The sequence below is a fragment of the Lupinus angustifolius genome, chromosome LG05 (genome assembly GCF_001865875.1).
Source record: "Lupinus angustifolius cultivar Tanjil chromosome LG05, LupAngTanjil_v1.0, whole genome shotgun sequence".
Lineage (NCBI taxonomy): Eukaryota > Viridiplantae > Streptophyta > Magnoliopsida > Fabales > Fabaceae > Lupinus > Lupinus angustifolius.
Window position 1 is genome coordinate 2,162,493 of NC_032013.1, and position 19,396 is coordinate 2,181,888.

General features: G+C 30.2%; 2 protein-coding genes across 4 annotated transcripts; one reads left to right on the top strand and one right to left on the bottom strand.

Annotated features, from left to right (window-relative positions):
- On the top strand, positions 1,913-7,239 carry LOC109347137 (caffeoylshikimate esterase-like). Its single transcript, XM_019586860.1, has 8 exons — positions 1,913-2,098; positions 4,188-4,217; positions 4,550-4,676; positions 4,771-4,917; positions 5,404-5,534; positions 5,605-5,742; positions 5,929-6,027; positions 6,931-7,239. The coding sequence occupies exons 1-8, from the start codon at positions 1,964-1,966 to the stop codon at positions 7,153-7,155; spliced, it is 1,032 nt and encodes a 343-aa protein (XP_019442405.1). The 5' UTR covers positions 1,913-1,963; the 3' UTR covers positions 7,156-7,239.
- On the bottom strand, positions 10,365-17,236 carry LOC109347419. Of its 3 annotated transcripts, none has more exons than XM_019587263.1 (11): positions 16,989-17,236; positions 15,770-15,965; positions 15,574-15,659; positions 15,190-15,274; positions 14,421-14,499; positions 14,135-14,265; positions 13,954-14,040; positions 13,684-13,796; positions 13,299-13,429; positions 11,571-11,688; positions 10,365-10,688 (listed from the first exon to the last, which is right to left on the bottom strand). In XM_019587263.1, exons 1-10 carry the CDS (start codon positions 17,045-17,047, stop codon positions 11,576-11,578), a joined length of 1,080 nt encoding a protein of 359 aa, XP_019442808.1. In that variant the 5' UTR covers positions 17,048-17,236; the 3' UTR covers positions 10,365-10,688; positions 11,571-11,575. The 3 variants fall into 3 exon arrangements, with proteins under 3 accessions (XP_019442808.1, XP_019442806.1, XP_019442809.1); XM_019587261.1 differs by having other exon boundaries at positions 10,366-10,688; positions 11,575-11,688; positions 16,989-17,235; XM_019587264.1 differs by having other exon boundaries at positions 10,367-10,688; positions 11,575-11,688; positions 15,770-15,962; positions 16,989-17,235.

The following is a 19,396-nucleotide window of genomic DNA, read 5'->3' on the forward strand; positions in this document are numbered from 1 at the left end:
AATTATTTTCATTATTAAAAATTTCAATTGATATTTATATTTATTAATGATATGATTATTTAAAATAAAATGAATAAAAAAATAAAACAATAAAGGGAACAAACAAAAACATGGTGCAACACAGAGTTCAGGAGCAAGAATGGATGGTATCACAAGGAACCGCGCAAAACCAAAGAGAGACATGTGCTTGTTTGATTAGACAGGGAGCATAGAGATTAATGTGTTTATGCCAAAACATATTTGTGTTATTGCACGTTAGAGATGACATCAGGCGAGTTACAGGTTGAAGTGTATATAAGGGATCACGAATCTATGACCCAATCAACCAATCACAACCAGACACATATCCGACCAAGTTTATGGCATCGAAACTAACAGTCGACTGACCAATGTTAGAAAGGCATCTGTTTGAGGTTAGTAATCACACAAAAACTGAGTTACACCATTTGAGGATTTCTTAAGGTTTTTTATGTGCGGTTTTCCTTGCTATTCATAAGGGGAATTGAACATGTTAAGAAAAATGTATCCCTCCCTCATTAATGTACCAAAAATTACTCATTAAATCATTTAAATGTCTTTTTCATTTTTTTTTAATAAAGCGAAAATGAAGGGAAATAAGAAAAAATATTATTTGTTATCCTTAATTTATTCCGATTAGTTTTTTTTACTAATTATCACTGCTTTATCCAAATTATGTTATCATACTTATTTGATTTGAACTAATTTGTTTGATAAATCTGTTTTATTTTCACATTGTAATCGATGATTTATTGTTACAAAATTCGATAATTGTTATATGAAAATCACTAATTATCAATGATTTAATTTTTTTATTTCAATATAATCTCATTTTTGTTAATTTTTAATTTCTTAAATAAGTAAAAATAATGAGGCAGATCAAAATTATATATTCAAATATTTTTGTGATTTATTTTTAATAAAGTAATGATTAGCTCACCAAAATAATTAAATAAAGCAATGATTAAAACCCATAAGAAGGATGGGAATCACATGTCCCCATTCATGTCCTACTTGGTGTATCAAGCCAATCATAGAACTTCATTCATTTAAAAAGAAAAATTATAAAAACAGAAATTAATATTTTAATATTATTTTGTGATGTTTAATTGGTCCGGGACAGGAAAACAGGAAAATTGTGGGACGGGTGATCCTTATCCTTACCAGAAGGCCAAATATATTTTTTTCAAACATATCTAATATAGGATAAATATGTTATTATTTTTTAAATTAATTGCATTCTTAAAATATATATTGGACTAAAGACCTTAAAAAGAAAGTTTATCTTATGTTGTCATAATTTATCTCACACCTAATTTGTTTAAAATTTATTTTAAAACTAATATAATTAAATCATTTTGATATATGATGTATACTTACTTTTATTTTGATATATGATGTATTACTTACTTTTATTTTGACCTCACAATTAATTTTGGACTCTCAATTTTGTTCAAACTTTGAAATGCAAAATTCACATGTTTAAATTTTCTTAAAATTTTGGGTTCCAAATTTTTTTCAGCACTGAATGTATAAGATGTTAGGACTTGCCCTGATATGACACCCATAAAGTGATTTGGCCAACTTTCTGACCAAAACCAATAACAATATCTGATTTTTTATTAATTTTTATCAAATAAACGATTAATTAACCAAAATAATTAAATAAAGTAATGATTAAAACACATAAGGCTCTCACAACCATAATCTCTTACATGCACTTCCCCTCTTTGGATGGCTTATAACTGGTACTTTGAAAAACTTTTAAACAGTTTTTTGTTTTATTTTTATTATTTAAAGTATCTTTCATTATTCTACTACATGACTACATCACCTTTTTTTCCTTTTTCTTCTATATATACTTATCTTTATGGTTTGTTAATATTAGAGAAAGGAAGAAGAAAAAGAAGAGAGAGATATAGGCATAATATTATTATCACCAACCATGATGAAGCTACCAGGTATTGATATTAAATTGCAAAAGATATTGTATGCTAATATGGATGAAGTGGCTGCTAGAAGGCGTGCTCGTCAGGCTTTTAAGGATATTCAGCTTGGGATTGATCATGTTTTGTTTAAGGTATGTTTTCTTTTGTCTTTTATATCTCTTGGTTTTATGTTTTATGTTTGTGAATTTAAGTAAGAAAAAAAAATGAATGCACTAATAATGTAAGAGTTTTTACACAGTCATTACACCATTCACCATTAATTTTAATCATTATTCATTCTTAAATAAAAATAATGCAAATGATTAATAGATAATATATTGACTTCGTATAAATCGTAACTGCATAAATATTACACTAATCCTATAGCTTAGTGTTGCTTTTGTTTTTTTTATGGAACACATCCTTTGTCCCAATGTTATGAGGATCGGATAGGACGATCTGACCTGTCCGATCGTTGACCAGATTTAAAAATGGTTCTAGTTTGTATTTTTAGCCGAGTAAGGGATTTGACCACTTTGAACCACTAGAAATCTGGTCCAACCATGTTAAATCTGGTTAAACCGTAATAATCTGGGGTGTGAACCAAACGGTTCACTTAAAATTAAAAAAATACAAAATATTATTCTAATGTTTTGTTTTATTCTAATCCAAAGTAAGATGAAGATTAGTTACTTAAATATAATTATACATAATTAAGTAAATGTTTACATTAATATATAATTATATATTTATAAATAATTATTAATTATATATGTATCTTCCGGTTCGATCTACGGTTTAATCAGTTAAATCGGATAAACCTAATATATGACATCATCCAATTTGATATCTGACTTGAGTTTCATAACATTGCCCTATCCATAATGTATATCACTATATGTGCATTGAGTTGTGATTGACCAAAAAAATACTTAATAATTAAACTTTTAACTTAAATACGTTTTTGTGACTAATCAAAGTTATGGTTTAATAGTCTAGTTTTGTTATGAAATGATTCTATGCCTTTTGTTTTCTGGAGGATATTGTAAATTCCTTTTCTCTTTGTTGAATCTTGTGGAAACTAATTGGTATAGTACAAGGTAGTTGAGACTAGAGACATGCATAAACATGTGTATTTAAAACATGGACTTTGAGATTGCTAATAATGGTAATTTGTGACTACGCAGTGGGTTGAAAAAGTTAGAAGTTTGTTCTAGTTCTAGCTAATAAAGCACTTTTGCCCATTATCACATTCACCTATATGTTATAGGCTTATAGCGAAGGTGCAACATTTTTTATAAGCCTCCACTAAAATGAGTTTAGATATAAATGAATAAATAAGAGCATATTCACTTTTAGATTATTAGTTGGTTAGAGATTATAATGCTTTATAGTAAGTTAAGGATAAATACTTTAGATACCTACACACAACATCACTCTAGATTAGTTTTCCTCTCACATTTTTTTTTACTTAAAATGCAACAACTACCTTATTTTCAATAATATAATATTATATGTATTATCAGTATAAATATTTATAAGTAATCAATATATCATTCATCATTCAACTATATTAAGAGTCAAATGATGATTAAATATGAACATCAAATAATACAATGATAATACATAAAACTCATATATTGTATATATCTTTTTCTTTATTTCAATTGTATAAGTCATATTATTAAGCGAGATAAAAGTGCTTTACAATCTAAAGAAACTTTTGATAATTAAGATGTTTCAGTGATTTTTTTTGGGAGATAGCAATTATGAATTTTGCTTAGATAGTATTACTCCTTCAAGTTCAACCAATTGAGTTCTTTCAACTTATTTTATTTGTTCTGACTCTAAGATTGTAACCTTCTCATTCTTTCTTATTTTATGTGCATCCAATGGATTTATTATAGCTTTGTTATCCATAACCTTTCAAATCCATAAACTTATTTGCATTTATGTTATCCCAGTTTTGGGAATTCAGATCCTCTTCCAGGAGGGTGATGGAATGATGACACCTGTCCTTCGAAAAAAATTAATGTGGTTGATTTTAAATTATTTTAAATAAAAAAATTATAGATTAGCATGATAGTAATGAAGAGGATCCATGCCCGAGTTTTAGGTATTATTGACATTTTGGTGCAATGATCATTTTACCAATTGTGTTTTCTCACACAAAGTTAATAAAATTTCATTTCCTTTGAATGCTAATATCAAATCCATTCTTTATGCTTTGGTGTTTTGCAGACTCCATCTCATGGATTGAGAATAAAAGAGGTAAGAAGATTGGTTTCCTACAATTCATTATATCAAATTACGGATTAGATCACCTGATATAACCGCAATAATTCAGTTGTGGTGATCTCTACAATCATATCACTGTGTAGTTATAGTGTAACACAAAGCTATAGTGATATGGTCACAATGAGACAAGGCAACTTCATTCAAACCTCATCAAATTCAAAATCATTTTATTAATCACAAATAATTCTACGATGTCACAATCATAATCACATTTATTATAATCGCAACTGCGGCTGCAACCGCAATTTAAATGCCACCTTTTCATTGTCCTGTTTTTGCTAATGATGTAAAATATTATGCAATAGTCATATGAAGTGAACTCAAAGGGCCTAGAAATCTTCTGCAAAAGTTGGCTTCCTGAGGCATCTAAGCCCAAAGCAGCATTGTTTTACTGCCATGGTTATGGAGACACTTGCACTTTTTTCTTTGAAGGCATGTAGCTGATATTTAATCTGGTAGCTATAAGTAACTAAACTCTGTTAATTTGAGAATTAAAAACTCAATTGTATGTTGGAATTTTTTGCAGGAATAGCTAAAAAGCTGGCATTATCTGGATATGGAGTTTTTGCTATGGATTATCCAGGTTTTGGTCTTTCTGAAGGTCTACATAGCTATATTCCGAATTTCGATGAGCTGGTTGATAATGTAATTGAGCATTACTCCAAAATCAAAGGTATCTAAGCTAGCATCGTCCTTATATAATTCTTTCATTCATCCTATGTACCATGTGTCGGGTTTGTCATAAAGAAGGTGTAGTTGTCTATATGAATTAATGTTGCATAATAGAATTGTTCATGGAAAATATTAGAAAAAATAAGAGTCTACTGATGAGTAATTTCACTTTTGTATCTTTCATTTTGAGTAGTAGGCTAGTAGTTAAGTTGCATTTGTCAATTAAATGTTCTGAAAATAGAATCCCGGAGAATTATTTGTGAATTTATCATAAGCAATTGGAAAACTTTGTTGTGTTTCTGATAAAGCAAATAGCTGAGATGCCTCCTATAAGTGTCCTTATTAGTTCAATGAAAGGCTTGAACTTAGGTTCATAGTTTCCAAATATTATTCTTTTTACATTGGCAACAAGTGAAACAACTTCATACAAAGAGAGGATTGTAGTACTAGTACCTTTGATGCAAAATATTTTGTCTATTGGTAGCAGAAAACTCAGAGTTTCAGTCTCTTCCAAGCTTTCTATTTGGACAATCTATGGGTGGAGCTATTGCTTTAAAGATCCACTTAAAACAACCTCAAGCGTGGGATGGCGCCATTCTTGTTGCACCAATGTGTAAAGTAATTTTCCTCCATTTTTAGGAGTATTGATATCATTTGCTATGATCTTCTTTTGACAGAAAACTCTTAGATTGTAGATGGCATGATTCCACCAAAGTGGCTCACTAAGATACTCCTTCTTATGGTTAATTTTCTTCCCAAGCATAAGTTACTTCCACAAAAGAATTTATTCAATATAGCATTCAGAGAGCCGAAGAAGAAGGAACAGGTTTAGGTTTTATTAAGCAACAAAATTTTATTTCTCTCTATAATCTAAATCCAACATATCTATAGATTAAACATATTAATACATTCATCCATACAACATAGAACAAAATATTTTTAATGCATTTCTTGTCTTTTCCATAATCCTAGTGTTAGTAATTGCTTGATGCTTCTCTAATGACCTTTGCAGGCAGCCTATAATATTATTGCTTACAAGGATAATCCACGCTTATTAACCGCCCTAGAAATGCTTAAAACTACTGAAGAAATAGAACGACGATTGAGCGAAGTATGCTCTAATATTCTGACTTTTACATTTTCTTGCTAAATGTCTCAACAAACTGTAGCTGAACGTACCCTCTCCTTGACTTCTTGAACATTGTTTTGAATTGTTTTCATACTCGGGATCAGTTTAATGGTTGACTGTTTAATATAACTTATAAATGAAAATAATCACCCAATTTTATAAGCTTCTTTTTTTAACTCCGTACCAAACAAATTATTGTAGATTTGAAAATAAAAACAAATTGCTTAAACTTCATTTTATAAAGAAATTGCAGAAAATGGAAAAGCAATTGTAGAAATGGAAAATACACCTTACGACTCTCATTAGCATGAACAGATGATCTTAATTTCTTCTTATTCTTATTGTTGGTGGGAATTTAAATTCGGGTAAAGATAATGAGATTAAATCATGATAATCAATATTCAAGGTAACATAAAGGTCATTAGTTTACCCTAAAAAAATGTAGACTAGACAAATTTCATCTAGAACAATTTCAATAGTTGAAACTAATGCATAAAAAATCTAAACTAAAAGTACTCCAAAACCCTTAAAACATTTGTAAGAAAAAAGACTAGGATGAATATTCAATTATACAATATTGTTTAAATATGATATTTGATTTTTCCCACTTATTATAATATTTAGAGAATAGAGAATGTGACTTGACATAATAGTAAGGTTATTGTTTAGTGGCTAAAAAATTACAAGTTCAAATCATGTAAACAATTTCTCTACTTGTGGGATAAGATTGTATACGTTTACTCTTCTTAGACGCGACCAACTGGGAGGAGGCTAGTGTAGACCATTTTTAGTATAACATTTAGAGAATAGCAACTAAAATATTGTTTGAGGATAGTATATTGAAGTTTATTTAACTTCATTCACATGTAATGGTTGTGATTTTAGGTCTCTCTGCCATTATTAATCCTTCATGGGGAGGCTGATTTAGTGACTGATCCATCAGTAAGCAAGGCCTTATATGAAAAAGCTAGTTGTTCAGATAAGACACTTAAGCTATACAAAGATGCTTATCATTGTCTTCTAGAGGGTGAGCCTGATGAGACAATAATTCAAGCTATTGATGAAATCATTTCTTGGCTTGATGAGCATAGCTTGAAAGTTGAAACATAATTAATCTTCTATATCTCTTGATTCAAAAGAAGAATATTCATATTGTTTCAGGGAAGGAATAAAAATAAATAAATGTTGCTTCTATATAAGTAGCTTATATTTGTTGCTTATAGTTTAGTTAATGTTGTAGACCATATTAGACATGTGCTATGGGAATAAAATATATAATTTTACATAAAGATTGAAATAAGTATAATGGTGGTAAAATAGTGGATCTTACTATATCTTCTATGGTGAAGTTTGATTGTAATTTATAAGTTATCAAGGAACCTCTTTTAATTTGTTTGAAATTGTTTAGATATGTTTTCATGGCATGGCTTTTTCCATTATACAAACACTTATTTGTGACCAAGCAAGCCACATTTCTATGTGCAAATATTGTGAATTTTTTCATGTTATTAAGGTATACATTACTTTATGATTAAGGAACTAATCCATTTCGAATGTATGATTATCCCTTCTAACAAGTGTTGCTCATAAGAATCAAATATTTAATCTTTTGATTATCGACGAGATTTAGCGGCGTCTTATACCGCTAGACCAACTTCTTCATAATTTTGATTATAAGTTTTTTTGCCAAATAAATTGATCTAAACACATAATTGTCAACTATGTAAATCTAAGGCGTGTTAGTATCATCATGTATTCTATATAGTGACATTATTCCAATACACATTTATTCATCATATTATCTCACTATTTTAGGAGGTGACATCATTAACTAGGGATATATTATATTAAAAAAATTATGAGATAGGGTTATATGTAAGAAAGAACAAATAGAATAATTTATACACAAATAATATAAACTTTTTTATATTGTCAACACATTATTTATCATTCATGTATTAACTATAATTGATTATTAAATAAAATAATACATAAATAGTACACTAATTTTTGTAAAAAAAATTATATTAATAATACATAGATTTTAAACTCTACTTGTAATAAGATGATAAATGATTAAATTCACTCTAAGTATTTAGCTTACTTTAAGAATTCAATCTTTGTTCTTTGACAATAGTGAACTTCTAAAAGTTTGCTTCTCAACTTGTCAGAATTGGGTGAAGGTTTTTTTCACAATAGGTTGAAAAGTTCATGACAAATTGAAAAGTTAAAAGTTAATACAGTTATTAGTATTAAATTTTTAATAGTTACTTGAGTTTTTTTTTAAATTGTATCATTAACTCATTCTCTTTCTATTTTTACAATTAATAATTTTATGTATCATGCTCTTTCTCTCCCCACTTAATTAATAAATGCATTTTTGTAAACTAATTAATTATTGTGCTCAAATTTTGAATAGGATCATACAAAAAACACCAAAACCAAATTCTCAAGAGGGTCCTATAAAAAGGGCCATAAGAAGTATAAAAAGAGGGTCCTTCATTAAGTATATTCTATGTTTTTCTCTCCTTAAAGTTAGATTTGATTCCCACCTTAATAAAAATAATATGTCTAAATCGTTAGATTAAATTAAAATCAATGAATGAAATACAAGTACTATTTATAGGAGAGTAAGCACTTTAAGATATTTGAATGTGGACCCTCATATTTATGTCTGGTATACCCTAAGGAGGACATTTTACTCTAATATATAAATAAACAGACAAAGATGATACAATGCAAGTGGAAACAACTTTGTCCTTCTATTTTGTCATTTTTTTGGTTTTCTCAAAGGGCTGCACTTATAATAAGCATATATTTTGTCTTATAATATATCTCACTTTATATATGTTATGATCTGGTCAAAAAAATAATTAATAATTATAGTTTTAATTTAAATGTATTTTATTCAATCAATCATAGATCATATTATATGAAATAATACATATTAAGGAGTGGAAGATATGACTCTCATTTACCCATTTTCATACAATGTCACACATTTACATGAAATATTCATGTTAGTTGTGTCCAATCACCCTATCTCTCATTGTTTTGCTTCACTTCTAGTGGAATACCATGTCACACATTTGTGTTAAAATAATAAAATATATATATGTACCAATTGTATAAAAATATTTTTATACTGTTATTACATTATCTACTATTCATTTTCAATCATCATTGACTTTTAAATAAGAATAATATAAATGAATGATATATTGACTGTGTATAAAATATACAATCTCAATGCATATATATTATTTATTTATGAAGTGTGGCCATTATCTTTAACTAATAGTGGGCCTCCTAGTTTTGCTTCAATCCTGATTTTCTCTTCTTGCTTTGTCTATTTGATATTGTTGAAGGTACAATTTGTGTGTTATCTGTTACCACTTATCAGTGTTGTTTGATATGCTCCTGGGTTATCTTTTAATTGTTGAAGGTACAATTTGTGTGTTATCTGAATTTCTGCTTTCTTTTTTTTACCCCTTTTGGTATTTTTTTCATTTGAATCTTTATTGAAAATGTTCATCTAGTATAGAGTTTAATCACAAAAAGATTACTAATAAAGGTGTAATTTGTGCATCTTTTGATATTTGATATTCTATGGAATATGGATCTATACAAGGGGGAAAGTTGGTACAATGATATGAAAAATGAGTTTTATATTTCTAAAATTTCTCTCTGTCACTAGAACAATTTATTCTCTTGCACACATTAAAAAAATAAATGTTTTTCACTGTTTGCTATGGAACTTTGCATTTGGTCCGAGATAGGTTCTATGGGTTTGTTCAAATGGTTCTTGCATATTGAACTGAGTTGATCCATATTTTACAGATAAAGTAGTTAAACTATAACTGAAGATAAAGATAAATGCATAAATCACTAGCCTCTAGTAATATATTCGTATTTGTATTATTTATTTGGAATATATTTTTAAATAGAACTTAGTTTTAGCTTCATACTTCTTCAATCCTATGATTTGGATATACATTATGATAACATATCTTGTTCACCCAGTTTCATCCTGGGTATTGTCGGATCATGGTCGGAGTCAGGTCCAAGAAATTGGCCATATCGGGTCATGGTCGGAGTCAGGTACAAGAAATTGGCCATATCGAACTATCAGACCTGGTTCAGACTTGGCGAAACCTGTCCGACAAACACCTGAAGTCCAATGTGACTAAGGGAAGTGCAGAAAGAAGAGACATACAGGGACAAGAAAGAAATAGGGGAAATAAAGGCTCCAAACAATGAAGAAGGGGTTAAGGGGAAAGGATACAAAGAATAACCAACTCTTGAACATTCAATAATTTTCAGTGATATATGATTCAATTACACCAACAACTAACTGAGTTTTTTCTTCTTTTTCTGTGATAAAAATTACTTCTAAACTACACCAAAAAAATTGGCAGGCTAAAGATCCTATATGAAGCAAAATAATGAAGTTTGTAAGCTAAAAGTGCACTTCAATCACCCAAAAATCAGATCAATCATCCATAATTTGTTCTGAATCATAGGTGAATGAATAACAGCTTCTCTACAATAAGTGCACAAAATGAATTTGCTGGTCACAAATTATAACTCAAGAGCCTTATGGGTCAAATCAGAATATATGATATATCCTTTGTGTACCCAAACTGCATGGCAAAAAGAAAACAAATTTACATTAGATTTCTTCAGATAAAACCAACCACCATCAACAAAACCACATTATCACCCAACAGGAAGACTGTATTGTGCACCTTCCGTTAAGGTCTTCGTGTCTATCTCTCGTCAAATTACCTTGTCATTTGAAATTTTCATGAGAGGATCCATTCCCAACAGGAAGACTGTATGAGAAACTATCAAAAAGGCATAGATCTAGATGGTCTTTCCGGAACTTAGTTCTCAATAAAACAAGTGATCTATGTAGTTGAGTCCACCTAGTGGGAAAAGACTTGTTGTAGTTTTGATCTATTTTTTACATTAAGGAGCATGTTCGGCTTATATCTATAAGAATCCAATTCATATTACATTTACAGATATGTCATAGAGATTCGACAAAGTTTAACATTGGTTATCGAGTGGCTAACACAACCTTCATCTTTTATCTGGATTTAAGACTGACTATGTATAACAACAAACACACATAGGCAAGTTTGTGTTCCTTAAAGACTCAACATGACAATTGATTAGCAATGAACAGAAAGAGTTTTACCACATTTCAAAATGACATAACAAGAAGAAAACCAATCAGAATGAGATTAATTTTCTCTAGATCAACATTATTCAGCAGATAAATAGCAGCAAAACCCTGAATCTTGAAAGCAAAATCTCTACATCAACTAATACTCTTGGCACTGAATAACAACTAGCCGAGGAAGAAAGTAACAAAATCTCGTATGCAATTTACTCTAGCAGGGACAAATTCACATTAAACAAAGGCTCAGGGAAGACATGCACATAACCACACACCCCAAGTAAAACAATTGGCGACAAATTCACATTTAACAATAAAAAGTAGAAGGGATGAAATACACATACTTCAAGTAGGTAGTGAAGACATCTTGGTTTGATCATCAAATTCTCCACTTGATAAATCTGACTTTTGGTTGGAATCTTTTCTATTATGCTCCAATGAAGTTGCTTCATATATTCCTACATTATTTCAATGTAATGATCTTTAAAGATTAGCTAAAAAATTAAGGGAATAGAAGAAACAAGAAAGCAGAAACAATGCACATTGAGAGTATAATGAAGTAAAAAATTTGAGAGTATAGACAGAGGTAATCCAATAATACAGATAACTAATGTTGAAGTTTTGATTGTTATTCCAGTAATCCCATAAAAACAATCAAACAGAAGAAGATTAAATAAAATGGTTCTACTTGAATGTAGTAGTTTCCATCCACCATCGTAACTGTTTAAGATTACTATTAACTCCAGTAGTTTCCAAAAAAAATTACTTCAGCCATTAATATTGCTGCTACTTTCACAAGCGAAAAGAACTTAGGAGGTCAATTTTAGGCTTTTTACAGTTCACTCAATCATGAGTTTAACATAGGCAAACTCTTTAAATGATGTGACAATGCATGATTGAGCGACAATGTAAGAATAAAGCATTTACACTAGCAGCGGTCCAAAATTAAGTTGAAGAACTTAAGCTTCAATGTTCATGATAAACAGCAAAGTTACCTTAACAAATCTAACATTCATTAACTCCGACACTATGCTAGGTGCTAGCACCCGCTAACCTAAGAATCAATTGACAAGCAGTCATTTTCAAGATAAATAACCACCAATTTATCTATGCTTAAATGTTTTCATATGGTGTTTTCATATGATAGTGTCAGCTTGCAGAATAATATAACCCCAAAGCAGAGAAGATAATAACTCACACTAACATAGGCGTAATAAAGGGGTAACTTAAAGCAAAATATGAGGTTAAATAATACCAGATTTGCAATTTAACAAGAATACTAGGACGCGAGAAATAATTCTATGTTGACATCGCAAAATAATCCCAGAAATATGTATTGTCTTTTTTTATTTTCATAAAAGGAGCAAAAAACCTTGATTCAGTGTCTATGCTGTCTCCAAAATACAAATTAAATTCTAAGATATAAAATCAGTACAAATTATAATTTTAAGACTCCTTAAAAATCAAGTTTTTCCTAGTGGGCAGTAGTTTGAAATATTGAAACTATTTTATGCACATAAAGCACTACTAGTAGTACTGAATTTCATTCTTATGGAAAAAACAAGTAAAAGAAGGCATCAGATAAGTAGTGAAGCTTAATATTTAAGATAAACCGAGTGTAAAAAGATATTTGATAAATGAGTTTAAAAAGATTTGACCCTTTTCCCAAAAATTATTTCTTCTTCACAAAAACATGGTAAAGCCCATGTATACAAACACTAAAAAGCGACCGGCCTCTCCGCAAGTTAGAGATGGAGACACCCTTAAAACAATCAAGAAAACAACACCAAAAAGCGGCTAAAAACACAATTAGGTTGTTTATGGGTTAGAAGCATTTGCATCGTCGAGGAATTTTACTACTAAAATCAAGAACTACAAAAGGAAAAACAAATAGATAAAATCATAGTCTCAAATGTGAGTTGACAACTAACTGGTTATTTTAACACCTGCCCCCACTAGGTGGATTGCAACCCAATGCCCCAAAAAGGCATGAGGTGAATTAACAGCTAGTTCAACTTCACAAGCATTTCATGAAAACCGAAATTTGATAAATAGTTGTTAAACATACCAAAACCTAATATTAAGCAGCAAATCACGAAGCCCGTTAGAGAAAAATCCATCTTGTACACAAACTCCATGATGATGATGCATGCACCAGCTGCCATCAAATGCCTTGGTGAGGAGAAAACCATGTGTAATCTGCAACAAAAATTGATTTTTCTGTAGCTTAAGAACCAAACACCCTCAAATCATCAAATCCCATGCCATTATCTTATCTTACACCATACAGAACTGTCGAATATTATTCAGATCTTACTAGATCCAAATTGAATTTAAATTAGGCCTAATTATAACCAAACTACCTTCATACATTACATAAAGTTACTAACATGCAAAAACACCCTCCTTTAACTCTTTAAACCATTACTTATGGCAATAATATCATGGTATACCTCTCCTCTGCTATACTGTCAGCGTAGAATATTATAATATTTCCAAAGAAAATTGTGCTCAAGAAGGCCCAAGCAGAGAATGGCAACTTTCCACTGCTGCTAGAAGGTGAACCCTGAAAAACTCGAAGGGGAGGGGGAAAGGAAGGGGGTTACAGAAATTGTCAAAAAACCAATCAAGCCAAATTCACAAAACAATACAATAAGCATTCCACAAAACATTCACCTATCCTAATTTAGACATAAACATGAAAACCACGTTATAAAACTTACTATAATCATGTCCCACATGGCAATAGGAAACATAAAACACGTTGCAGAAGCAATAGTTAAAGCATGGAGTCGCCTTTTAAGTTGATTCTGAAAACATAAGATGTTTAGATTAGATATTAGGATACAAACAAAGCACCTCATTACAGAAAATAGTAATTGCAAATTATATGAATTTTACCACCTTGATTGAAACGCGCCTTGCAATCACCCTTCTCAGGGCCGATAGGATACCCGCAGAAATAGGAACTAACATGTGCTTCAAGCCCACAACTGGTTCAGTTTTCGTCTCAGAATCATCTCTATCTTCCCATGGTAAATTCCGGTTAAGTTTACAACATTTATGGAAAAGGCGAAAAAGGGTCACAGACTTGACATACAAGAAAAGGAATACGGGGAGCAAAAGATAGGTGAGCAGTAAAATTAGTCAGCTTAAGAAAGAGAAAAAAAATCAGTGTGAATGAGGATATAGAATGGAGAATATGTTGCCGTAGCCCAGCCTTCAGATAGCAAGTAAAAAGACGCCAACATTGCAATTAGGCCACCTATCTGGTTCAAAATAAGAAAGTATCCACCTGATTAGAGAAGATGCTAAACTCAACTTTCCAAGTCTAACAATATCAATCACAACCAGAAGAGCATATCACATCATTTTATCTGTTTGAACATACCATTATGCAAAATGTACAAAACTTTTATTTATCTATTATTTATCAGGGAAGAAGGTTTAACAATTCTATATATATTTCTGAAAGAAAAACTAATGTTTTCTATTAGAGAGAAAGAACAACTATGGAGACCCACGAAAACAGCTAAAGACTATATACAATGAGGAACATGAAAAAACTCAAGAAACATTTTCAAATTTCTATCCACAACCAACACGTTATAATGAGAGCAGCTTAAAGAAAGAATAAAGTAAATCTTCATTAGGCAAGGTAAAACAACTTAAGAAAAAAGTTACCACTTTGGAAGAGTAGATTAGTCTATATATGGGTTCAGAGTGAAATCTATATATGGAAGCATATTCACCATTTGAAATATAATTTCAAATTATAAATATGTTCAAATTATGAAATCTAATGGTAGATATGCTGCAATGTATAGGGTTTACGAACCCGAGTCTGTATAATATTTCTCGACAGATAAAGTAGATACGCAAAAAAAACTGACTCTTGTGGGATAGGTATTATTATTAATTCTTATGAAGCATTTGATAAAGTAGATATGAAAGCGTACCTTTTTCCACATATGGCCTCTCCTCCCATACAACACGGCAGACAGTACTCCAAGGACAGCACCAGAATACTCGGCCAATATTGCTCTAAATTAATAAGAAAAAGAATAACTACATTAAGTTCATAAACCAATCAAAAAAGTAAGTTTTCATGCAAACGATCAGTCAACACATCAATACCAAGATGATCAATAAATAATAATTATACAATTACGGTGGACGACAGCAATAGACTATCAGAAACTGGAAATCAGGGATCTATATTTTTAATATATCATGATTTAGTCATGATGCCACATGACTCACAGGCATTGAAAAGGTTAAAATTAAGCACATGGAAAACCAAACTTATTAATTTAAATTTTGTCGAGCATACAAAAACTCACCTAACTGGTCCACAAGATTTCAGTCCCTTTCCCCACAAAACCAGATACAGTGCTGTTATAGCACCATTTATTATAGAAGGCACAACCTGGAAAAAAATGTTACAAGTCAAGGAATGTGAATCTCATCATAACTTTTATCATCAAATTTAATGCTTCTTCCGAGTACTCTCTGCAGCAAATAGAAATTCAATTTTACCTGTGTATTAGAAAGTGGTCTGCCCTTCCAAGGCTTTTGCAAAATCAAAAATAGAATGGATGCCGGGGCAAGGCAGGTGAAAAGAAAAAGAACAACTGATGCTCCAGTCTGGGAAAAATAGCGGTACATGGAATATATTGACCATATCCTCATGAAATTTGCAACAACGTGAATTATCTGCAAAGGTGTGTGTCTACTAGGGAAAAATAAAATCAGCACAACAAGAATGTAAGTCGAAAGTTCAGCAATATACTACCCCTCTCGCATAGAAATCCCAATACGTAATCAATAATGTACTAAGAAACTCTAATGAACTTCGAGAGTACTACACTACAACAACAACAACCAAGTCTTTCTCACCCTAGGTGGGGTCGGCCACGTGATCAAACGACACCATTATGTCCTATTGTAAATCAAGTATGTAGTCAATCTAGTCACCATCAAATCTACTCTAGGATACACGCTGAAACCTCCTAAAGAGGAACTCTATCATCTTTTCTACAATAGGTGCTACTTTAAATTTCTCACCAATACATTCATCCATAATCTTATCATGTCTAGAGAACTATGTCCGCTAAAAAATAACACATGCACAGTATAACCATACATGCCATTGCATTAAATTCAAAATGTCATTTCATAGAAATTATATCAAAACTCAACTGTGAAGAGAAGATTAGTAATCTCAAAGTATCTATGATTTCTCACTAAACTAATAGTTTTTAAACAACAGGGTAAGTATTACTAGCAATAAAAAAATGGTAGCCAAAGTTTTTTCTTTCTTTTTAAAAAAAGGAGAGGGGAGAGCGTAGTTGCACGTCCCTTAGGTATGTTTACGAGTTGGATTCTGAGAGATTTTCATTTCATGGTTTTTTCTCTTCCTTCCATTATCCTCCAAAAATCGACCCGAAAGTCCCGCAACTTTACCAACTAACTCTTGAGGACATATTGCTAGCAATACTAATTATCAAAAAAGTAAAACAGTGGCTTCAAGGAAACAGAAATTAAAAGCATTGTCACACTTCAATGCACCAAAAACCTGAAATTTCCTACGCCATAATCACATTCACAATTTAAATAGCTTCAGAAACTAAAAACTAACCGATCTTCAAAAACAAAATACCATTTTTCTTCCCTTAATTTTAAAAAGGAACAAAATTGAAACGTACCCATAATTAATTATTCGAAAAAAAACAAGTAATCATTTTGATTTTGGTACCTGAAATGATTTGAAGGAGACCCACTTCGATCCTCGGAGAATTTGTTAGGGGACATCATACTGTGGGACCCAGTTGAAAAGAAGAAGAAGAATAAGAATGAAGATTGAAGAGTGTGTGATGAAATTAAGAGTAAAACGTAGCTTAATCACAAATCCATGGCTGATTCGTGCTAAGAGTCTTCTTCTTCATCTTCCTCAAGTTTCAGTAACATTCAATTTGGGTTTGGATCAAGACCATATCAAATTTATTGGGCTCTATTTCTGGTTGGTTTCATTTTTATGAACATCAAGGGTTTTCAAAAAATTAACTTATTATATATATTTCTATATTTCTATTTTCTATATTATATAAAGACAAAAATATGTATATCGTTGACTAATTTTTAATTCCTTATTTTGTTCTTTAAATTTCTACTTAAAAAAATTATATAATCTCAAGTAACTATTATTAACACGATAATCATTTATATCACGTTAAATTGGATATCATAATAAATACAAAAAAATTAATATAAAGTATATTCAATCTAAAAAATATTTTAATTCTTTAAAATAAATATATAAAAATTGAATATTTAATATCATAAAATAAGAATGAAGGGTCAATAGGTTCAACGCACTAATTTAAAAATAAAATTTTAATGGGACTCACTATATGATCCTACGTATTTTTTTGTATTTTTAATTCAATAATAATTGTTTTTGTTATAGTTATAGATTAATATTATGTAAGTAAAAGTTGAATAAAATTTTACAAAAAATAAGATTTAAGAGAGTAATTTTGAATAGCGGATTAAAATAAGTACATTTTGAATTGAGAAAAGTATAACAATTTAAACATGCATAAACTCAAAATTAGATATATATACCTTAATTTAAGTTTATTAATTTTAATTTTTGAAAATTATACATATTGAATATAATTTTTGAAGACCATATTGTATAAGTATTTTTGTCTCATTATATAAATTATGTACTAGTAATAAATGAATTTAAGGACAAACTTATTAAATGTATCATTTCTCTTCTCTTTCTTCTCAAAGTTGAGTAGAAGAAAATTTGAGTGAGACCCACAAGTTTTTTCTCTTTCTCTGCTCAACAAAATGAGGAAAATGAAGAATCTCTATCCAAACTCTTTCTTTTTTTCTTTCTTCTCAAACTCACATCTACCAATGGAGTGTAAGTACCTCCCAAAATACTACACTTAAAAGCACTCACCTTAATCATTATTGTTTTTTAGAAGTCTTAGAGCATCTTCAATGACAAACAATATTTTCATTCTTATTTGGGTCTCACATATTATTTTATAATTTATTATAACTCTTCATGAAATAAGAACAACATCTACTTTTTTCTCACAATGACAAACATCATTCTTATTCTTATTTGGGTCTCGCAGCATCTATTTTTTCTACAACATCTACGTCTCTCCTAACTTTCTTTTGGTTAAGAACAACCTAAAATTGTTCTTATTTAAGAAAAAAAAGTCAGGAAATAAGGATGACACAATGGAAAACATAATAATGCTCTTATTCTATTAAGAACAATCACTATCGTTGCTCTTATGACCTATCGTGGGAAACACACGACAATCAGTCTTAAATTGTCATTTCATATTAATTTAGAAGATTATGTAAGTGAAGAATACTCAACAACTTAAGACGGTTAAGTTTTGGAGAGGCCATATTAAAACAAAATACCCATGGAACCTAAGACTAAAAGAGTACTCATTGCATGAAGACCTTGAGGCATGTCAAAATTTGGCTATTACATATGCAAAGAGTACTTGAGGTCTAAAGATGTCATATGTGCAAAAAATACACGCAATTTGGATACAATACATCATACAAAGAATACTCACATCTTGAACAAGATAGGCGATCAAATAATATTTATACTTAACTTGTTCACATAGTGGATGAAATGTTGGTGGATTTGCTAAGGAATAAACTTTGCTCTAGATGGTTCTTAGTGAAACATGATAAATTTGTTGTGCAATCTGCTCCAACCGATAATAAATATTATAATCAACAAAACGTTGGTCTAATAATATAAAATCATGTTAGATCTTCATAAAAACTAAAAGATAAATGTTCGATTCTTGGGATTGACACTACTTATTTGGACGAACGATCGTGCACCCAGAAAAAAATGAATTTCTTAACATAAGATGGAGATACAATACATAGTAATAAAATAACAAATGTTGCTCAAGGTGGGGACAAAGATTTTCTGCCCCAATAAAATTATGTCCTCATATATCAAGTCAATCAAATTTCATAGAATAATATACAAATATTAATTTATATTATTATAATTTTTATTTTTAATTAAATAAGATTTTCTGATTGATAATGACATCATATATGACAGGAATAGGGTCCATCCCTCGAGGTGGTTGTGAGTGA